Below are 24,523 nucleotides of genomic sequence, written 5' to 3'. Positions count from 1 at the left end.
GTTGCTGGCAGACTAGTTTTCCACACCCCCTTTGAGTGCAGACATAGTTGGCTATCGAGTGGAGTACTTTTGCTATCATGGGACAGAAAAAGACCCCACTCCAGGCTCGTGTTAAGTCAAAGAGGACAAAAAAGAAAATTACGGTTGAGCAGAAGAAGGAGATCATCGAAAAACACGAACGAGGTGTGCGTTTGTGTGACTTAGCGCCCCAGTACCATTACGCTAAGTCGACCACTGCTACGTGCGGCTAAGGGTGTTTCTGTGTTGTCTAAGCAACGGTCTCGGGCAATAGAAGAGGTTGAAAAACTTATGTTGATTTGGATGAATGAAAAGCAGCTAGCAGGGGACAGTGTGAGTGAGAAAGCACGGCAACTTCACTCGGATATCATCAAGAGGCAACCTGGAAGTCAGTCATCCATTGAAAACTACCATCACAAAGGGAAAGAAACCGACTTTATTATACGTAACAGTTTGCTTCTTTAACTACGATGCAACAGCACATTTATTATACATAAAATAAGGTATATGTCGTGTATTTTTAAGACTTATTTCATAGAAAATTATGTTTTATGGGGACCTGGGAACTGATTATTCTTATTTTAATGGTTTCCTATGAGAAATAAATGTTTGGAAGATTAACTTTTCTGTTTACACACACTTTCTGGACCAATTATATTCGTGAACTGAGGTATCACTGTATATATGCATTTATTAAACATATATTATGCTTGACAAATTAAATTCAAGGATTTTAATTCCTTTAAGCGTTTACCGGTAAATTATGGTTTTTTATTTGTGTTGTTTTGTATGACAAAATATTTATCCATTTATTTATTGACACTTCACAATACCACATTTTCATCATTTGCAACCTCTCATTGTGTTTCCTCGCGATTGGCCCTCAACTCGACAGTGATGCGTTTATGGTTTATTCAGAATACACACTTCTCTCAGTCTAAATTCCCGTCTTATTGACTTGCTGCCTCAGGGGAGAAAAAATAAACAACGTGTTGAGGACCTTTGTTTTGCTGTCAAGAGCAGTTTGGGGCAGTTTGACTCCAGAATAAAGATGTAACCTTTTGTTGTGCCACATTAGGCATTGTGTGCGTGTGTGTGTGTGTGTGTGTGTGTGTGTGTGTGTGTGTGTGTGTGTGTGTGTGTGTGTGTGTGTGTGTGTGTGTGTGTGTGTGTGTGTGTGTGTGTGTGTGTGTGTGTGTGTATGACTAGTCTTGTGAGGACCACTAACATTTTATACCATACGTTTGAGGACAATTTTAACAAGTGAGGACCTTTTGGCCGGTCTTCACAAGTTTTTGATTCTAAAGGCTTCTAGAGGGTCTATATATGCATCTATTAAAGTTCCAGAAAGGTCCTCACAAATTCACCCAAAATGATTTTTTTGGTGTGTATTTTCATTTCACTTGGATACACACACGTTTTACTCACTGTGTGTGTGTGTGCGTGGTTAATGAGAGGAAAAAGTTCATACCACAAAAATTAAAACAATATTTTAACCAAATTCACTACAGGGGTGAGGACTTTGAATGTACCCATACAGAAACCTCACTCCTGCTGTTATTTCAGTTTCAAGTCCACTTTTTATTTCTTTGTTTTTAAAGAAGTTGAAGTGGGAAATGGTGTCATTTAGTGTTCAAATGTAACACAAGTTCTTCTCTAAACTTATCAGCAACGGTGGTCCTCACTCCTTATCTGGAGTTATCCGGACCTCACAAAACCATTGAAACAGGAATGCGCGTGTGTGTGTGTGTGTGTGTGTGTGTGTGTGTGTGTGTGTGTGTGTGTGTGTGTGTGTGTGTGTGTGTGTGTGTGTGTGTGTGTGTGTGTGTGTGTGTGTGTGTGTGTGTGTGTGTGTGTGTGTGCTTGAATGGACAAGAAAGAGAAAAAAAATGGAGATGGAATAATTTATCCGACATGTACTAGTTGCAAACTCTTCTTCTGTCAAGACAATCAATTAGTTTGTATCTTGTGTGTGTGTGTATGAATGCGTGTGCCTGTGTGTGCCTGTGCACGAGTGCTCCACACATGATTGTGTGTACCTGCTTGCTCTAATTATGTTCTCCCTGCAGTCAAACGAATAACATTTCAATAAAGCCCGGCAAAGCCTGCTCAGTATTCAAGTCAGTAGCGTTTCGAAATGCAACGATAACCAGCACAAGGCAAAAATAAATAACGTTCAAAGGTCTGCTGACATATTTCGATGCTTTATCCAAGATATGCTCGATGAGTATGTCATTCGCCACTCGGAATTATTTTTGCATGGTTTGTGTTTACAGTACAGTGATACCTTGGCTTAAGCACTTAATTGGTTCCCAGACAGAGTGTGTAAGGCGAAAAGTGTGTATCCCAAAAAAGAATTTCCCATAGGAAACCATTAAAATGAGAATAATACGTTCCCAGGTCCCCATAAAACACGACTTTCTAATTTTCTAAGCCTTAAAACTACACAAAATGTACCTTATTTTATGTATAATAAATGTGCTATGGTATTATAATTAAAGAAATAAACTGTACTGTATAATAAAGTCGTTTTATTTACCTTTGTGATGGTCGTTGATGGCTTGATGGAATGGAGTGGCCGGTTTCATCAGCATTAAACACTTGATGAGGAACGTAACCTTCTTTCACCATCTTGAGAAATGATCCCTTGTAGGTGCTTTCTCTGTGATAATTGTATCTAGTTCCTCGTCAATTGTTTAGCTAGGTTCATAGCTTTTTGCATCAAGTGTACAGATGGCTTGCGTGGGTTATTTGTGGAGCCTGATTGATGGGATATTTTAAACTTGCTACAAGTTGAAACTTTCTCACTGTCATCTGCCTGTATCTTTAATGTTTAAACCACCTCCCCTCACTGCTGCGTTCTTGACCAATCACGTGGCTTCATCCGAAGACTGGGGGCGAGGAACAGAGGACAAAAACAGTTGGCTGCGAATTCATTGGAGGCAGCTCCGTGTGCGAAAAAAGTTCGTATGCCAAGGTAAAATGTTCATAAATGTAAAGTAATGTAAATGTTCGGCAACTGAAAAGTTCGTAAGCCAAGGGGTTCGTAAACCGAGGTATCAATTTATTTAAAATTTTAAAAAATCCTGTATTAAGACCATGATAGGACACTACAGTTAGCAGTCCAGCTCGGCGACCACAAAACCATTTTGTGGGTCCAAGTCCAAGCAAGAAACATTTCTATCTTGCCTTGTAGTTATGAAGGCGATATATTTACAGAGTCTCTCGTTGGGATAAGCTAATGAGACTTCCATGCTTTGACTATTGAGAGGGGCCTCTGGGCCTATTTCCATTCTATTCGATAATAATAGTGTCATGCATTTGCTTTAATCGCTATCTCTCATTTTAATGTTCAGATTTTTCCAACGATATATTGATTTTAATTAAAAACCCTAATGGTATTTTATTTTCTCACCCCACCCTAGACAATAATACTCGCAACAAATGTGGAACTATGTCAAAGTTGTGTTAAGGATAAAAAAAAATAACAAATTCCAAGACTGAATGTTAACTCATTCACTGCTATTCACGAATTTATTCGGGAATTGAAAATATGACGTAAAGCGTCATCCTCAAATGTGTTCTTTTTTTCTTGCTTGGGTGCCGATAAAGCGCTGGCCATGGCATCTGGCAATGTTTTTGCCCTTCCACAAGAGGGCAGCATTTTCCTTTTTTCCATGTTAGCGCATTGTTAAAGCCCTACATAAACTAATATGCAATATAAGTATTGCATAATACAGTAAAGTCTCGTTATATCGACATCGGATATATCGATAGTCCCGGTTATATCGATACTATTTCTATGCACGCATGGAGAAAATTACATGCAAACAGGGTCGGATATATCGATAGTCCCGGTTATATCGATATTTTTCGGACTCCCTTGAATATCGATATAACGAGACTTTACTGTATTTTGTACAGTAGGCCTCATTTCAAACACATATAACTCCAGACCCATATAATTTAGGAATTAACTTTTTTTTTTTCGGATGAAACAAGATAATCTAAGGTTTCTTATGCTGTATTGTATGTTTATTTATTCCTAAAACTCAATATTGTAAGGGTCCTGGAATTCGAGTGACAATGACAAAAACCCTGGCACACATTTTTGCACACGGTCTAGCAGCGAATGAGTTAATTTAGTGTTCAGACAACCACTATTTTGTGTGAGCGGCTTTCGTTCAGCGAAGGGAAGGGAAGGGAAACTGAAGCCATGATATTTAAACGTTTATCTTCTTTATCCGATGTTTTGCCCCATGATGCATTTTCCAACAAAGTCAGACATAAACGATAAAATATTCAGCAAGAAAAAGCAACACATCGATCAGATCCACTTGGTGCATTCCGCTTTTTGTTTGGCTTTTTTTTTTTTTACGTATAGGCGGCAAATTATGTGTGTGTGTGTATTCACTTACAGACAGAAAGGCAGCAGAGACATTAGGGCCTCCTTAGTGGGACGGGCCGTGAATTCCGGTAGTGTCTGGATAACTTTGTTCATGACCATACGGAGGTAACACTGCAGCTGCTTCCGCCTCTCCTCCACAAACTTGGCATCCTTGAGAGGTTCACAAAAGAGAGAGGGTTAAGTCAGAAAGGGGCACTTGGAAAAATGCATTAATTTCCATTTGATGCCACTTTTCACATTTGCAAAAATGAAAAAAAAAGGGGGTGGGGGCAAAAAAAGACCACAGTCTGAAATGCGTGTCTGGATGTATGTCAAAACAAAATGTATTTAATCAGTTCCCATTTTTTTATGTAATTTTGACAATGGCATCATCTAATCAAAAATTCACCATGGAAAGAAATTCAAATTACAAAATAAAACCATTCAACTCAGATTAAAGGGCAAAGTTATCAATTCACAGGATTGACTGTGCCGTGTTTAACTCATTCACTGCCATTCACGAATTTATTCGGGAATTGAAAATATGACATGAGCGCCATTCGCAAATGTGTTCTGTTTTTTGTTTTTCTTGCAATGCTGTGGGGGATAAAGCGCTGGTCAGACCTCTGGCAATGTTTTTACCCCTTCCACGAGGGGGCAGAATTAGCCTATTGTTCAGCTGCCCCCATTTTAAACACAGATAACTCCATACCGATAGAACTTAGGAATTAACTGTTTATTTTCTGATTTAAAAAAAACAGTCAAAAGTTTCTTACACTGCATTGAATGTTTATGTAGTCCGAAAACTCTACATTCTCTGGGTCCTGGAATTTGAGTGAAAATGACAAAAACCCTGGCACTGGAGTGGACACATTTTTGCACATTGTCTGGCAATGAATAAGTTAACCTGTACAATGCATGAATTGTCTTTTTTTTCCTGAAAGAATGGACACTTTGAAATCTGCCTTTCCAGCAGCGCCTGTATTTTGTTTTCTACTTCTTTATTTCCTTTCCTCTTCCTTTCATAACTTTGCTTCTGTGTTACTTCGGGGTTGAGTGAACGCTGGCGCGAATTGTAGCCACTGCTCACCCGCACAAAAAAATCCCATGACTATAAAGTGTCCTTGAGAGTTTTGATAGGCGCTTAGAAATTAAATGCATTATTATTATTATTATTATTATTATTATTATTATTAATAATAATAGTAATAATACATTTCATTTTAAGTGCCTTTCAAAGCTCTCAAGGACACTTTACAGTCACAGACAAGCATAGGCACTATAATCAATACAATACAATCACAAATAGAATACAATAAATAAAATACCGTTTATTAATTATTATTATTATTATTATTATTATTATTATTATTATTATAAATATTTCAGTGCATACGTCTAACAAAAGTGGATGCATTGAAAATTCGTTTGGCCTTTATACGTTATAAAAAAAGACTATCAGAAGACTGAAAAAAAATATTTTAAAAATTTGCTTTTTTTTTTACACTGACATGAATAAGTACGTAAAGTTTTTAATTTCCAACATCAAACTGAGCATACTTGGATTCACTCCTGAAACAAGAAATAAAACACAGCGATGTTTATTTTGCTATTTGCTAGCCGATGCAGAAAGAAAAGTCCTTCATGGCGAGAACGAACGACTGCAGGCAAGCGGCACGGAGCCACATGGACCGAGCTAGCATGGCTAATCGTAGTCCAGAAACGGCTTAGAACAAAGCCTGGGCAACACTCCGTTATACTGGGACAAACAGCCCTTCGTGAGTTGAATTCAAATTCAAACTACTGCTTTTCTTTTGATCTCAAATCCAAATCCCAAGGACACTTCATTGAGCAGACCCCCCCCAAAAAAGTTTTCAAAGTACCGTTTCTTATGCTGGGGTTGCGGAACATGAATAAATGGGACACCAAAAGGACCCGGAGACTTTATTAAACTTGCAGGTATTTACGTGGAGAATAAAAAGAAAAAGCTTCGAGATGGAAAGTTGCTCATGAACAACCGTAACGTGGTTCTCACCAGACTTACTGGAGGACAGTGGGAGAATAAACCATAATAGTCATGCAATTGGCTGTGGTCCAGTTTGGAGTATCCTATGCCTTTTGCTTGCAGTCGGAAATTGTTACGGGGTTAGCTTGCATGCTAATTTCTGCTTTATAAGGATGATGTAAAATGGCAGAATTAGATGAGATGGGCCTTTATTTGTCTCACAATGGATACATTTACATCTCACAGCAGCAAAGTGATGAAAGTAAGAGGAAAGGAAGAAGCAGAAAAAAATACAGGAGCTGCTGTAAAGGCAGCCACTCTCACGGCGCCATCTTAAAGTAAAAGAAAAATAGATTACATACATACATACATACATACATACATACATACATACATACATACATACATACATACATACATACATACATACATTACAAAATCTGTCAAACTCATTTTTTTGCCGCGGGCCACATTGTAGTCACAGTTTCCTCACGGGTGCCGTTATGCATTTTGGGAAACCTGTTGGCTATCTATTAGCTATCTACTAGCTGGTTAGCTAGCTTTCTATCTAATTACTTCCGGGTTGATTGAATGCTGGCGCGTGTGGCTGCCGCTGCTCACCCACAGAAAAACTGATCCTGTGACTGTAAAGTGATCTTGAGAGTTTTGAAAGGTGGTTATAAATGAAATGTATTATTCTTATTGTTATTATTATTATTATTATTATTATTAGTAGTAGTAGTAGTAGTAGTATTAGTATTAGTTGTATAATTATAATAATAATAATTATTATTATTAGAATGTTTAAACTAAATAGTGACTGTTATTGTGGTTCACATGGGACAATTTGAAAATGTTAGTTTGGGCTTTAGCAAGCATCATGTTACTTTACATAGTTGATTTGCTTTTGTGGGCCGAATAAAATGATGTGGCGGGCCAGATTTGGCCCCCGGGCCTTTACTTTGACACCTGTGCTCTATGCAAGATGGTCAAATCAAAATGATACATATGAACTGGCTACCAAAAGAGTCACAGAGCAATCCATGGATAGTTTTTTTTTTTTTTTTTTTTTTTGTAATGCCATTTTCTGTTTTAGCTGGAACAAAGCGCCAGGATGGAAAAGAAGGCAAATGCTACCCCCCAGAAGTCTGGCCAGTGCTTTATCGGCACCCATTCGGGAATGGCACTCTGTCATATTTTCAATTCCCGAATAAATTTGGGAATGGCAATGAATGAGTTAATAGCAACACATCCATAGCAAATTTCTGCCCATCACCAGGCCTTTTTTGTCAAGCTTTACTGAGCCAATAGTATTTATGATATACAGTAAAGTCTCGTTATATCGATATCGGATATATCGATAGTCCCGGTTATATCGATACTATTTCTATGCACGCACGGAGAAAATTACATGCAAACAGGGTCGGATATATCGATAGTCCCGGTTATATCGATATTTTTTCGGACTCCCTTGAATATCAATATAACGAGACTTTACTGTACTTATATAATATACAGTAAAGTCTCGTTATATCGATAGTACTGCTTATTACGATACTATTTCTATGAACGCAAGGAGAAAATTTACATGCCGCAGGATCGGATATATCAATAGTCTGGTTATATCGATATTTTTTCCGACTCCCGAGAATATCGATATAACGAGACTTTACTGTAATTCTATGAATCCAATTAAAACTTTTGACGGGTTTGGCGTATGTTTTGTTTTTTTTATTAATCCACGAAGATCGATAATCATGCAGTGATGCTATCAAGTAGTGAGCTGCATTGTCCTTTCTTAGCCCAAGTCATAATCGTCATGAAATGAACCCTAAAAATCGCTCACTGACAAAATGCTCATCTGTATCATTCTTTCCACTGGTCAAAAGGATGTTAAAAAGTTTGGATGTATTCACAGTCAACACAAGAGTGGATGACGGCTTGAGAAGAGAGAGGAATTCAAGTAGTTTAATCTGATGTGTCATATTAGGCTGTGCATGCCAGCGTGGGTTTCATGCTCCGCCAACACATGATGGGACACTCCGACTCCTTTCATGGATGTCAGGGGACTAATAACCCTAATGGACATTGTGACAGATTCATCCTCTCGTGGAGAACGAGTGTAGTCCAAACCAGGTGGCGAGGCACGAATCAACGCTGCGCACTGTTGCAGGTACGACTTCCGTGTCTCAACCTATCATCCTTGGTTCCTTCCCAACCCGACTCGACGGAACCCGGATCGGTCTGGCATAGAATGTGTAGGTGCCAGATCATATTAAGCAGGAAGGCGGAGCAGAGCTTAAAGGAAACATCCAGAAGGCCTAATTCTGTCATGGAACGCCTTCACCACCGATCTCCGCACACGTTAAGTCAACTCGTGGATGAGAGAGGACAGTTTGACATGTATGTCCTTCTCAAACTAATAAAAATAAGACATAGAAAACATGCTTAGACACTTTCACGCTACACTTTAGGTACACGGTGTGTTAAGAAGACACTTCATATCATCCGCCACGAGTTTAACTCATTCGCTGTCATTCCCGAATTTATCCGGGAATTGAAAAGTGTGACGTGGAGCGCAATTACCGAGTTTATTTGGGTTTTGTTTTTTCTTGCTGGGGTGCCGATAAAGTGCTGTTCAGACCTCTCAGATAGTATTCCCTTCAATGGTGGGGTAGCATTAGCCTTTGACCATGTTCGTGCTTTGTCACAGCTCCAGCTGTTTTTAAATCTATATAAACCAATATGTATTGTATTGTATTGTATTTTGTACAGCCACCCCCATTTCAAGCTCAGATAACTACAGACCAATATCACTTAGGACTTAACTTTTATTCCCACAAAATAATAATAATAATAATAATACATTTCATTTTTAAGCGCCTTTCAAAACTCTCAAGGTCACTTTACAGTTACAGGATATTTTTTTTTCTGTGGGTGAGCAGCGGCAGCCACACGCTCAAACCGGAAGTAACTGAAATAGAATAATAAGACAAAGAAGAGAGTTGAAGGCTTCTTGCGCTAAATGTAATGTTTAAAGGGCAACCGACGTCTCCGGACAAATTGTGTCCATAATTTGTATAATGGCTTCAATTGACTTCTACTGATCGTATTTTACAAAGATTCCACTGCATATAGCTAGATTTTAGGTTTTGAGACTCGCGCTGAATATTCCGGAAGTCTTGTTTTTGAGTTGGTGACGAGTCTGTACGTTACGTCACTGAAGGAACGCCCCTGACCGAAAAAAGGACACATTGTAGCAGTCCTTCCATCACGTCAATGCATTTGGCTGTACTTTGGTCTAAAAATGTCATGTAGGACCAAAAAGAGGCAGAAGAGGGCGACAAAGATCCATGTAAGGAATTAATCAGCCTGTGTAAACGGGCTGATTAATTCCTTACACGGCTTTGTCGCCATTTTCTGCCTTTTTTGGGTGCGACATTTCCCACCCCTGATGACTCAAAATGACACGGAATAAATTCTTTTATCGATTGGAAAAATGTATACTTTCTTCTTCAGAACTATTTGAATCATATTCATAACTGGATGAGTATCAAGAAAGCATATTCTCTGAATCTGAAGCCATTGTTTTGATTCTCGAGCAAGGCAAGACGTCTTGCCGTGACACCACGAACATGGGGGCGGGACCTTCTGAAACTGGCCACTTACGGTTTCAAATTAAAGTACTTTTTAGACACTTTAAGTCATTTTTATTGGTGTTTTGCATTTGACTAAAAATATACTGTGTGTTTTGGGTATTTTAGATGCTATAAAACGTTTTTCTGATGTGAGTTAGGAAACAAAAAAGTGACGTTGGTTTTCCTTTAAGTAGTCCTAAAACTCAATATTCTGCGGATCCTGCAATTTGAGTGAAAATGACAAAAACCCTGGCACTGGAGTGGACGCATCTTTGCACATTGTCTGGCAGAGAAAGAGTTCATGAACTCTTTGAGGGACAGCGGTTAATACAGTGGATGGCTTATTAAGTTATCAGGTTATAGGGTGCTGGAAAGGGTGGCCATGTAATTTGATCATTTTGATATTTACATTTTTTTTAAACGATTATGGAGACTCGATTAACTCATTCACTGCCTGGTGTGCAAAAATGTGTCCACTCCAGTGCCAGGGTTTTTGTCATTTTCACTCAAATTATAGGACCCGCAGAATATAGGACTAGATAAACATTCAATTCAGCGTAAATTTAGACTCTCTTCTTTCATCAGAAAAAGAGTTAATTCCTAAGTTATATGGGTCTGGAGTTATCTGATCTTGAAATGGGGGTGGCTGTACAAAATACAATACATACATATTGGTTTATATAGGCATTTAAAAATAGCTGAAGCTGTGGCAATGAATGAAAAAAAATGTAATGATATACGGGCCACCAAATGGCCATGCGAACAGGATATCAAGCATATTCACAAGAGTAAAAGTGCACACCAACACACAGATGTCAGGTGTCACTTCACGGAGAAGAGAGAGAACTCGCTGTGGACGGAAGAGACGCTCGAACGTAGTCACATATGTTAACATTGGCAGAAGGGGGTAGGAAAACACTCCTGAGAACATGTTTGAAGAACTTCATGTTGCCCGGCAACAAGACATTTTAGGTGCGAAAAGGAAGAGTTAAAAAAATGAGTGGACTTTGATCAAGTTAGATGAAGTCTGATACAAGATTGCCCTTATTATTACAGTGATACCTCGGTTTACCCCCTGGTTTACGAACTTTTCGGTTTACGAACGTTAAATTTAAGAAAATTTTACCTTGGCATACTAACTAATTTTCGGGATACACACGGATCTGCCACAATGAGTGATGTGTCGTTCGTAAACGAGCCCGTTCTCCTAAAAGAAAATGGCAGCCGGCTTATTTTGGTCCTCTATTCCCCGTCAAGAACGCAGCAGTGAGGGGGGGTTTACAGACAGAGAGTGAAGCCATTTTCCAAAAAAGAAAATGGCTGCAGACATTTTTTTGTCCTCTATTCCCCGCCCCCAGTCTTCAGTTAAAGCCACGTGATTGGTCAAGAATGCAGCAGTGCGGGGAGGTGGTTCAAACATTAAAGAGACAGGCAGACGACCGAGAGTGACAACATGGATAGAAAACAAATTTGGACTTGTTTCAACGTTGATAGTTCAAAAGCAGAGTGTAGATTGCAAGGTTAAAATATCCCATCAATCAGGCTCCACAAATAACCCGCACTAGCCATCAGTTCAATTTGAAATGAAAAGACAAGCAAGGGAACCAGCTATTAATGATGTTTCTGGTGTGTCTGCTTGCATCTGTTGCTGTTGCAATATCACAACTGCCAAGATGTACAACCCAGAGCTCCTTGAGAAACTTTATGCAAAAATCTATCCATTCCATCAAGCCATCAACGACCATCACAAAGGTAAATAAAACAACTTTATTCGAAGGTACAGTTTATTTTTTTAATTATAATACCAAAGCACATTTATTATAGATAAAATAAGGTATATTTTGTGTCGTTTTAAGGCTTAGAAAATTAGAAAGTAGAACATTATGTTTTATGGGGACCTGGGAACGGATTATTCTCATTTTAATAGTTTCCTATGGGCAATTAATTTTTGGGATACACACTTTTTGCCTTACACACTCTGTATGGGAACAGATTAAGTTCATAAGCCAAGGTATCACAGTATTTGTTTTTTTTTTCAGCCGTTGTTTGGCAGATTGACAAGATGTCATGTCAGGAGAGGGTGGAGTGAACTCGCAAGGTGCCATGCAAAACGACAGTGACCACCCCGGTCACCTTTTCAAAAATGAACACGAACCCGATGTGATGATCTGGACCCGAGAATGAAATAAAGAGGTGGAAGCAGGGTTGAACATTCTGTTCCCTCCACAGCACACGTAAACACTCTCCAACGCGCAGGTCTCGGCTATGCATAAAACATCACCATCAATTCAGGAACGCTCGAACAAAGACCTTCACAACATCTACGTGTCATAATTTAAAAAGGCGTGAAACGTGTATTGCGTAAAAAAAAATGAAGACAACATTGTAAGATTGGTTAATAATTCACTTTGTAGTTTCTGATTAATTAATCAGGGGCAACGCTGTCAGAAATGACGGTTGCGCAAGAGTCGGTTTAAGGACTCTTACATAATTTCACTTGAATCCAAGTGAATAAAAAGCTAAACAATGGTGATTTTTATTTATAGGCGGATTGGCTGCTGAAGAAATCATCGCTTATTATTATGTTCATAAAGCATCGGTAATTGCAATCAGCGCTGTGCCGCAATATCCCAGCCGCCATACGGTGATCCTGTTTCAAGACGCCTTTCTGTGAAAATGTCCTAATTGAATCATCACACAGGAGGATGATTGACTGATGACTTCTGCATGATTCTCTGAATGGGACGAACCATAACAAAGGCCTAATGTGTCGCTCTTGCATTTCAAATCCAAATATTTACATCTGTCACGTATTTGAGATTGAAATTACGCAATAATTTAAAAAAAACAATTCATTTATTTATGAATACATCTAAACTCAGTCTCCAGTTTAGATGTTTCACTTCGAACAAAATGAAAATTGTGTTAACTATTTAAGTAGTTAAGTAATTTGTTAGTCAGTCTGTGAGTCAGTTAGCTGGCTAGCTGGCGAGCTAGTCAGTTTAGCAAACTAGCTCACCAGCTAGCCAGTCAGTCAGTTTAGCTAGCTCGCTCACCGGCTAGCCAGTCGGTCGGTCGGTCGCTAAGTCAGTGAGTCAGTTAGCTGGCTAGCTGGCGAGCTCGTCAGTTAGTTCAGCAAGATAGCTCACCAGCTAGCCAGTCAGTCAGTTTAGCTAGCTCGCTCACCGGCTAGCCGGTCGGTCGGTCAGTCAGTCAGTTAGTTTAGCTAACTAGCTCACCAGCTAGCCAATCAGTCAGTCAGTCAGTTTAGCGATCCCTAGCGAAACTATTTGAGCACATTGAGTGAGTCAGTCAGTTAGTTAGCTAGCTAGCTCGCCAGCTATCCAATCAGTCAGGTTGTTAATTGTGAGGTTGAATAGGTTGTTAGTTGGTTGGTTAGTTGGTTGGCTAATTGGTTGGTTAGTTGGTCAGGTACCTGTTTAGAGTTTTGAACCATCCCGAGCTAAACTTTATGAGCACTTTGATTTCTCAAACAAGCTGATTTTGTCAACACAAGAACAAGGGTGTGTGATGTGTGCCGCAATTGCTGATGTGTTAAGTCGATTTAAAAAAATTGAATTAGTTTCAAAAGAAGTTAAAAAAAAAACCTTGGTCTGTTTGAAATTGTGTGTGAGCACACTTTTCTGTTTTAAATACAATACAATACATATTGATGTATATATCGCTTTAACAACAGCTGAAGCTGGAACAAAGCGCTTAACATGGACGCCTATCCTATACAGTAAATAAAGCAGTCGCAAAGATAGTAGAAAGCACAGGGAATGAAAATAAACCATTCTATGTTATCCAGGCCACAAAACTGCATTTTCCTTGCAACTCTTAACAGCATTTTCTATGAAAAATATCGACACACGTGTTACACTGTATGTCACCAGGCACAGTTTAAAAAAAAAGGCCCTCGGCTATTCATCGAGCTGCTATGACGACAACAACAGCGACGCCGGATTCTTCCGATTTGGCTATCAATAGCCACCGATGATAATGACATGCTAGTTGTTCAAATTACCATTTGTGCTGTACGGACAAGAAGAAAAAAATGGCCGCGGTATTGGGTGGATAGATGCGTGGCATTTGACTGTGTGGAGGAAGAGCGGCACAGTGGAATTGAGTGGAAAGCAGATCACACTTTTCTTGATGTATCAGGAAGAGGAGTAAAGGAAGGTTGTGCAGCAGTGTGTGTACTACTTTCACAGCTGGACAGTCTGGCCAATAGCACCAGGAGACTTGGGGCAAGTACATTATAAAGCTCATTATCAGCAAAGGAGATGTACAAATGAGGCAAAAGGCCTTGATGCTTAACAAATTGCGCAGGGGACATGGATATATGGACCAGAGGTCAATTCGGCCACTGGCGCGGCAATTCATTTCCAGCGATTAGCTACACAGAGCAGCGTGCACGTGGAGAAGTACCTTATTTTCCGGTTGAAAAAGCATTCATCTGTCGGAAAAGTCATGACAATAGTTCAACTAAAAGATATTTTCTGGTAAAAGTGTAATTTTATGATCAAATACACATATTCATGAAAAATATATCAAAATGGTATATTCCTGGTATAGTGGGGCTGGACTAAATGTGGAGACGGGCCAGATTCGGCCCGCGGGCCGTTGTTTGGCAACCATCATTTTAGAAGGTTGCACCGTCGAGCAGGCATTTGGAAAACAGGGCTTGAGTCATAAATATTTCAGGCAGGAGAACTTGAGCGAACAGAGGCGATCAATACTACCGGAACAAAACCGGTGACAAAAATGTAACTTTTAGGGTGTTTTTGACTCGACACCTTCAACTTGATCATATTCGAACCTTAAACGGTTTCATGCTTTCCCTGTATTTTTTTTTTTTTACATATCATAGCATTTTTATTTATTAAAAGAGTAATATTGATCCTATGAATTGGCATGATTGCAACCCCCCAGGTGGAGCCAAAGGAATCATTTTAGACTATGGAATCGGATCTGTATTGATCACAGTGGGCGAAGCTCCAACTAACTAGAGAAAATCATGACTGCTTCACTGGCATCTGCTCTGAAGTGGCATATCGGGGATTTTCACCAATTTGATTTCTCAGATATTAAAGTTTTTATTTATTTATTGTGTGCCGAGTACTCTCGAGGAATGACCCTCGTGCAATCTGGTAATGAGATAAATGGCGACATACGATAGTAAGTATTACGATTGTCTGAATGAACAAATGCAAATGAGAGTTAAATGGATGATTTACTTGAGGGGGCGGGGGTGAAAAATCCCAAAAAGTTGTAATTGGATTCATCCAATAGTAAGCCTAATCATGCTAGAAATATTATTGGCTCAGTAAAGCTTGACAAAATAAAGGCCTGGTGATGGACAGAAATTTGCTATTGACATGTTGCTATGAACTCATTCACTGCCATTTACGTACGTATTCGGGAATTGAACATATGACGTAGAGCACAGGTGTCAAAGTCAAGGCCCGCGGGCCAAATCCGGCCCGTCACATCATTTTTTTCGGCCCGCAAAAGCAAATCAAACTTGTTAAATTCCATGATGATTGCTAAAATCTGAGCCAAAATCTCATATTGTTGGATGTCAACCATAATAAAAGTCATTATTCTTGATTTGAAAACGAGTTATTCATTAATTTGCTGTGTCCTCTATATGTAATATTTGAAGGGATTTAAACATTCTAATGGGTTCCCCAAATTCATAACGGCCCTCGATGTGGCCCGCAGCAAAAAATGACTTTGACACCCCTGACGTATAGAGTGTCATTCACGAATGGGTGACGATAAAGCGCTGGCCAGACTTCTGGCAATGTTTTTTCCCTTCCACGAGGGGGCAGTATTCTCCTTTTTTCCATGTTAGCGCTTTGTTCCAGCGTACACTATTGTTACATTGCTATATAAACCAATATGTATGTATTGCATTGTATTTTGGACAACCGCCCTCATTTCAAACTCCAGACTCATAATTGAGGAATTAACTCTTTTTTTCTGATGAAAGAAGAGAGTCTAAGGTTTCTTACGGTGAATTGAATGTTTATGTTGTCCTAAAAGTCAACATTCTGTGGGTCCTAGCATTCAAGTGACAATGACAAAAACCCTGGAACTGGAGTGGACACATTTTTGCACATCGTCTGACATTGAACGAGTTAATTATTTCGGTTCTGATTATCAGACGATTTTGTAATATGCATTGAATTGCATTTGCTTGGTAAAAATATTCCTAATCAGATCGTAATACGCCAGAAAAGCTGGAGACTACGCGCACGTGAGCAGTCCTAGGTACGCTGCGACATGTGTCAGGTGCGAGACACATTTCCACAGTATTCCGGGTGACTTTACTCATGACAGATGTTCCATGACAACTTGACGCTCGGTGGCTCGATGCTGTCAGTCATCTCGAGGAGTACGGGTACGCTAACGTGCATGATGAAACTGGGAGAAGGCTGGGCATGTAATCGAGTTAGCCAGGATGTGTGTCGTGACAGCTACCTGATCCGCATTGACGCATGCGTAGCGCAAACCAAAGAGCAGATATTTCTAAATTCAGATCCAAGAACGTTACCCTCTTGCTGCCCTGTTTCGGAGTGACTCGATAATCGTGTGAGAACCTGCGGGACTCCCTATACACAATACTTGAGCAGACATTATGGAATTATCATAACAAAAATTCAATTTCACATTTGATAATTGGACAGGCAATCCACTGTCCCAATTAATTGTATACAAGCACTTAATAACTATCCCGTATTATAAGGAGGAGACTGCGCTGAGTGGTTGTACCTTCTCAGCAGAACTAATATACCAGCACTGTTTTTGATTGGTAGGAATGTCGCTGCATTTTGACTGTCATCCCCGGACAGTTCTGTGGCGATTGTGCTATTTTTGCGCCTGTAATTGGCAGCGTTTTCACAGCCCCGCTTTGTTCAGCAGAAAAGTCTGTGCATATGCATTAGAAGAACTGTTGCGGCTTGGAATTGAAGCGGATTTACGTGTGACAGGAGCTGTGAGACTTTTTTTTTCGTCAATGGATGCTACAGCTTCGTGTTTGGTTTCAACATTTAGCTTGTAGCAGATGTGCACTTTATGCCATGATGTATCTTATCCACTGGTGAAAACGACACTTTGATCCTCTAATCTTTTATCTAGAACTGCTTCATGCAACAAAGAGGGTGCAGAAAGTGCTTAAAATTGAATGACTGACTGTATTTGTGTTGTGTCACATTATTTGTTATTTAGGTTTTTTTTTTTTGTTGTTTTGACTTCAAGGTGGCGCCATGAAAGTGGCTGCCTTTACAGCAGCTCCTGTATTTTGTTTTTCCTGCTGTGAAATGTAAATGTCTCCACTGTGAGACAAACAACGGCTCATTTAATCTAATCTAATCTATGGGCAAAATCACATTTGGTGAAATTACGCAGTGGTGACTTTGCGCACAAATCATTTATTTGCAGTCTAAATCTAAAATATCTCCGGCGTTCGAGTCGCTAAAAGTCAACATAGCAAAAAGCAGCTACATTTTTTTTTAATCAGTTGTATACAAAGCTGTATTTTGACCAAAACACGTCTGAACTTTCAACAGGATATGTTATTTATTGTGTTTTGTAATTTTTGTTATCTTCTTTTTTGCTGTATTTAAACTGCCACACTCAAATTTGAGGATAATTATTCATCTGGGATTACGTTGGGTTGTTGTTTTAAAACATATTTTCATCTCCCAAAATATGCACCCGTATTTTTTTGGGAGGGGGGAGGGGTGAGCTACGCACACAATATGTCATCGAAAGCTGTAATTAGTAACGCTCACGATGAAGACATTCTCAAAGAGATGGTGGCCAAAGCATCTTTTCAGAAAATGAGGCTCAGAAATTGATTGAAAAGCTTTTGGAGAATAATTTCATGTGATTTAGAGTTTATAAAACAGACAAAAACTGCTGTTTAGCCAAAAAAAATGGCGTTGGTAAGTAAGGGTTCTTTTTCATATCGAAAACAATAATATTTTGTCTATAGTGTGCATATACGCTTGGTTCCCTGATAGTGGTCCGAAGCTCATTTGTTTTGTAACAAAGAAGGAGTCAAATGACAAGGAAGGGGAGAGTGGCGCGAGGCAGAGACTAGAATAACTTGACTGAAAAACATTGTAGCCTTCTGGGAAATAAACTACCCTTTGATTCGCGGGGGAGGAGGAGGTGGGACAAATAGTTACTGTGGCGGTAGGGGGAGTGCATTTGTAAAGACGTTAAAGTGAAAAAAAATAAAAATAAAAAACGGAGAGCAAACTGTGTAGGTGAGGAAACGAGACCGTTGGGGGCTTGCGTGATTGTCTTACATCAAAATGAAAGAGAAAATGAAAGGCGGTGGCAAACAGAGGGAGGCGATTTAGACAAGCAGGGAGAGACGGAGAGGAAAATAAATATATGCCGAAAAGGGACAAAATAAATGTGCAGTCAAACCACAGGGTGATTGAGGTACAAAGTGTACGAAAGACAGTTATGTGAACTACTACCATTTGGATGTAGCATGAACAGTATTCAGGCTTATATATATACAGTAAAGTCTCATTATATCGATATTCAAGGGAGTCCGAAAAAATATCGATATAACCGGGACTATCGATATATCCGACCCTGTTTGCATGTAATTTTCTCCGTGCGTGCATAGGAATAGTATCGATATAACCGGGACTATCAATATATCCAATATCGATATAACGAGACTTTACTGTATATATATATCGAGTTGCTTGTTCTATAGCCACAAAGGTACACAAGTCTTCTTGTGCCGGTCCCAAGCACGGATAAATAGGGTTGTGTCAGGAAGGGCATCCGACGTAACAGCTTGGCCAAAACAAACATGCGGATCAAACCTCTAAAGATGGAGGACACTGATTTGCTGTGTCGACCCCTTGTAGGGAAAAGCCGAATGGAAAAGAACATTATTATGACTATTGTTCTTGTTATCATAATTATCATTACCATTACCAATATTAGTAGTAGTAGTATCATCATTATTATTATTCATTATATTCATATTATTCTGCTTCATGTCATCACAAAGAGGGTACAACAAGTCCCGAAGAATGAATGATTCTGTGTCTTTATGTTGTCATGTTATTTGTTATTTAGTTCTTTTTTGCTGCTGTGAAATGTAAATTTCTCCACTGTGAGACTAATAAAGGCTAATCCAATCCAATCCATACTTTGCCACGACAGCTTTCAAAGACACAACGATAGTCACTTACCGAACCACTAGTCTTCGGCAGAAGAACCAAACTACACAGCGCCACAGTGGCTGGCGGACTAGTTTTCCACACCACTTTGACTGCAGACGTGGTTTGCTATCAAGTGTAGTATTTTTGATATTATGAGACCGAAAAAGACCCCACCACAAGCTAGTGTTTAGACGACGAGGACACAAAAGAAAATTACAATTGAGCAGAAGAAGATCATCGAAAAATCCGAAAGAGTTTAGCGTCCCAGTACCAGTATGCTAAGGCGTCACAGCCGAACGCATGTAGCAAAAATAAATAAATAAACCACACGTACGCCCGCACAGTTAGCTTAGGTTTTTCAACCATGAAACGGCAGAGCCTTTGAAGGTGGCAAGCTTGACCGCGGCTTTCAACCGCGGCGGCTTCAGACCACCACCAACCTAAGCATCCAGGTCAGATCCAAATTAAGGTTGGACGAGGAAGGACAGCGTGAAAAAAAAAATTGTTGACGGGGACGGTGGTACCTGTGTGCACGTGCGAGAAAAAAAAATGCAGCAGATGGAGAAAATGAGCAATGCACCAGTTGCAACTCCTCGGGAGTCAACACCATTGAGGTTTTTTCCCTTTATAGGCTGTTAGCGTTTAAGGATCCCAAGTGAAACATAATTACTCAAAGTGTCGATTTGCGGAGTATACTAACAGCCAAGCATTATGTCACTGTGATCGAGTGGTTTGATAAAATGTCATTTTTGGGGTGTTTTGCGTTCCTTGAAAAAAGTACCGAAATTCCCATATTACAGATCGTACTACAGATTATTAGCGTGACCCAGTACATTTTTAAAGGAAAAAAACTTTTGTACGTACATTAACTGCACCTGTCTATAAACTGAATGTGCCCAAATTGAAACATGTTTAGGAAGAAAGACGGTACACGCAAAACATTTTAATCATATACAGTGATACCTCAGCTAACAAACGCTTTAGCTCACCAACTTTTCGCTTTACAAACATTAAATTTGCGAGAATATAATCTTAGCATACGAACTAGTCTTCGGCAGAAGAACCAAACCACACAGCGCCACAGTGGCTGGCGGACTAGTTTTCCACACCACTTTGAGTGCAGACGTGTTTTGCTATCAAGTGGAGTATTTTTGCTATTATGAGACCGAAAAAGACCCCACCACAAGCTAGTGTTCAGACGAAGAGGACACAAAAGAAAATTACAATTGAGCAGAAGAAGGAAATCATCGAAAAATACGAAAGAGTTTAGCGTCCCAGTACCAGTATGCTAAGTCGACTGTTGTCTAAGCAACGGTCTCAGGCAATAGAAGAGGTTGAAAAACTTTGGATTGGCGAAAAGCAGCTAGCAGGGGACATTGTGAGTGAGGGTATAATTGCCGGGAAAGCACGGTACTCGGATATCATCAAGAGGCAACTACATCAACGACCATCACAAAGGTAAATAAAATGACTTTTGTTTCTCTAATTACAATACAATAGCACATTTATTATACGTAAAATTAGGTATATTTTGTGTAGTTTTAAGGCTTATTTAAAAAAAAATATGTTTTATGGGACCTGGGAACGGATTATTCTCATTTTTAATGATTTCTTATGGGAAATAAATCTTTGGCAGACGAACTTTTTGCCTTACACACACTTTCTGGGAACCAATTAAGTGTGTAAGCTGAGGTACCACTGTACCTTAACTTTTGTTTCAAAACAGTGCCTGTTACGCGGCAGCAACACAACAAGCATTACGGTAGCAAGACAGCCCAAACAGGGCTAGCTAAAAAAAAAAAAAAACATGCCGGTAAAGTCACTGAGACACACGGTCGTAACAGTAACAACACTCGCTAACAGAGCTGGTTACAAAAACATAGCAAGTCATTGAGACACAAAAGAAACACATTAGCACGTTAGCACTGCTTCCCATTCAACTCGGAGGGCCGCTTTAAATGAATAATTCACACGCGTAGTTACCGTAGTTACATTAACTTTCGTCTTCCTCGGCACATATATTCGCCGTGTCTCATGCTCGAGCGCCCCATGGCGACCATTAGAAAAAAAAATGCATAAATTGGCCATATCGTTGCATAAACCGCAGGGTTAAAAGCTTGTGACAAAAGTCGCGTCGTATAGTCCGGAAATTACGGTAATAGATATTGTCTTGGTAATATGAAAATACTCTGCACAGTAAATAGGAAATCAACAACATTTTGTGGGTCAATGACCTCTCATTTTTCTCTTCATCCCTATACCCCACAAGCAGCAGAGGAACTATCAACTGAGTACTGAACTCACCTTGTTCCCGATGGCTTTCTTTGGCGGGAAGTTGAACGTGTTCACCTGCGGGAAACGCGACCTCAGGCAGTTGTGCAGCTCCCGAAACTCCGTGTAGCGTCTGTATACATTCCATTCGTTGTCCAGGATGCGGATGTAAACCTGAGGGAGAGATGGAAATAACATTTAGTTTGTTGTAGATTTGCACATTGCACCATGACATCCGTGATCCACCGGTGAAAATGACGCTTTGATGCTTTCCTCTTTCATCTAGAACTGCTTCGTGCAACAAAGTGGGTACAGAAAGAGCTTAAGAATGAATGACTCTGTCTTTGTGTTGTAATATTTGTTTTTTTAGTTTTCTGTTCTTTTGACTTTAATATGGTAATGAGAAAATGGCTGCCTTTCCAGCAGCAGCTCCTGTATTTAGTTTTTCTACTTTTTTCTTTCCTTTCATAACTTTGCTGTTGTGGAATGTAAATTTCTCCACTGCGAGACTAATCCAGATATATCCAATCCAATCAAAAAAAAAAAAAGAAATGGATTAAAGTTTACATTTGATGAACTTGTCATTTAGGTTTTATATTTTGCCAAGAGGGAATCAGCGGTGTATTAAAAACAAAAAACAACAACAAGGTTTTCAGATATCCTCCGGCTAACATGTCAGGCTGAGATAGAGTCTGTCTTTCGACGTGACAGCTCCACCACCATTTCCATGCGCCATTAGCTGCTTTATTCACACTCACAAAAGAGAGGGTGAGCGCTGAGAGGAGACAAAATGAGCCTATTACAAAGAAAGAGAGAAGGAGATGGGCTTCTGTCTGTTTTCATGGAACCAAAAAGCGGCAGTGAGAGATGAAATGCTTTTATTTTTTATTCTATTTCAACAGGGAGTAAAGTTTTGGGAAATAGTGGCAAAGCATGTGTCATCAGAAAAAAGTAGACAGCTATATTTGGGGGGGGGGTGTTAGCATTTAGTGATGAACCTGTTAAGAATCTTCAAAACATGGGAGAAAAATGTAACATAGTGAGCCGCTGCATTTTTTTTTTAGAGGCATGGCGACTTGATTTCAACCCCCAAGCATCCATTTTCCAGATCAATTTTCTATACATTGAAAGTCACTGCTCATTCATCACAGATGCTGATGCAAAAAAAAAAGCCAGCGACCATCATTTCGGACCCCCCCCCCCTTTCTTTTATATGTCAATGATGTGCTCGGAAAAGACACCTGTGGGATGAGCGATTATTAGTGTCATTCCTAAGCACCCCTTGATATGCGAGGGATATTACAAGAGGTTCATCAAGCACGACGGGAGCACGCTTGAGGCTTTTCCATGCAATCAAAGTTGCTGTATTTGTTGTGTGCCTCTATGGCACTTTGCATTTATTAGTATCATTACCAATGGGGATCATTTTAGACCACATCGGTGCGTGGACTGCCATTAGGTGATATTCCCGGCGGTTCCACCCTTGTTGTGAGTGTTCATTTAGGCCACTGGTGTCAAAGTCAAGGACCGGGGGCCAAATGAGGCCCGCCACATGATTATATTCGGCCCGCAAAAGAAAAATAAGCAGGTCAAGTGCTACGAAAGTTCAACCCAAAATTTTAAAATGTCCATGTAAAGCCAGTGTCTGAAACTCATGACAAAAAGTTAGCGGTCACCCAGGCAGATGGCCTGCACCGCCATATAGGTGCCTGGCCCAAACAAACGTTCATTTGGCAATTTGCATACTCGGCACGGCAGCCAATCAGAAGCCTGTTGCGTGCTTTGGACTATACCGTGACTGAAAAGTGTACTTGAAAGTTTTGAAAGCCGCTTAAAAAGAGGAGTCCACGTTGCTTGTAGTTTTCGCTTTATTGAATAAAGCAAACGTTTTATTCTAAAGAAATATTTGTTGTTTTTTTTTCTTAAGAAGTTGTCGGCCACCTGGGCCGACACGTTTTGAAAGTTGTACGCGCCGGGCCTCCGGGCAGACGTTATTTCAAACACTGGTAAAGCACATTAACATTCCTATTTTTTTACTTCACATTTGAAAACTAGTTATTCATTCATTTGTTGTGCAGTCTAAGTGTAATATGTGGTGGGATTAAACATTCTAATGGCTTCGCCAAATTCATAACAAAAAAAATGTGTTTGACACCCTTGATTTAGGCCATTGGATGGCAAACCTGGATGACGAAACTTATCCAGAGGTGAAATACAAACTCAAACAATCGAGATGCATGATTCTTGGATTGGGCATTATGATTGCAATACAGATGCAGTCTTATCTAGTTTACCCTTCGAAAGACATAAAAAGACATCTGATTTGAGAAGTTGAGCCATACATCCTCATAAAGGCCTCAAGACAACTGTGTCATAAAAATTCGATAAGGGGGTTGCCATAACAACAAGGCAAATGATATTCCCGTCACGTCAATATGAGCCCCTAAAATTTAAAAAGCTGTCAATGTTTGCTAAACAATGAAGAATCGATGCTGTACAATGTTGAAGATAAATGTGACATAAATTGCGCTTGTGTTTTGTTGTTGCTTGGAATTGAAGTGGATTTACGTGGGACAGGAGATGTGAGAATCTGTTTTCGTCAATGTCTGCTACAGCTTCGTGGTTGCTTTCACCATTTAGCTTGTAGCAGACGTGCACATTTCACCATGACGTCCCTGATCCACTGGTGAAAAGGACGCTTTGATTCTCGCCTCTTTCATCTAGAACTGCTTCATACAACAAAGAGGGTGCAGAAAGTGCTTCACATTGAAGACTGACTGCTTTTTGTTTGGTGTCACAGCAGGTCTTGTATTTTGTTTTTCTACTTCTTCCTTTCCTGTCCCCTTACCTAGACTAATAAAGGCTAATCCAATGACTTGGATGGGAAAAGTCTTCATTCCTTGTTATAAGGAGACTGTTTCTTTTTGCCGCTGATGTTTTTGTCAGAGGGCGCCAAGCAGGGCAAAGCATGAAATGTGAAAAGTGACAAATCTGACAT

General features: G+C 39.7%; 1 protein-coding gene across 4 annotated transcripts in view; it reads right to left on the bottom strand.

The window, feature by feature from the left end:
- snx29 (sorting nexin 29) overlaps positions 1-24,523 on the bottom strand; it is a 212,765-nt gene that overhangs the window by 101,476 nt on the left and 86,766 nt on the right. For all 4 annotated transcript variants that reach the window (XM_089016086.1, XM_089016085.1, XM_089016087.1 and 1 more), the window contains exons 19-20: positions 21,559-21,699; positions 4,437-4,576 (exon numbers count right to left, since the gene is read on the bottom strand). In XM_089016086.1, the coding sequence (XP_088872212.1) occupies positions 4,437-4,576; positions 21,559-21,699 (281 nt within the window). The remainder of the gene's footprint in view (positions 1-4,436; positions 4,577-21,558; positions 21,700-24,523) is intronic.

The sequence above is a fragment of the Hippocampus bargibanti genome, linkage group LG15 (assembly GCF_051943395.1).
Source record: "Hippocampus bargibanti isolate YZ-2025 linkage group LG15, ASM5194339v1, whole genome shotgun sequence".
Lineage (NCBI taxonomy): Eukaryota > Metazoa > Chordata > Actinopteri > Syngnathiformes > Syngnathidae > Hippocampus > Hippocampus bargibanti.
Note: the sequence above shows the minus strand (reverse complement) of the source record. Positions and strands in the feature narration are given on the sequence as shown.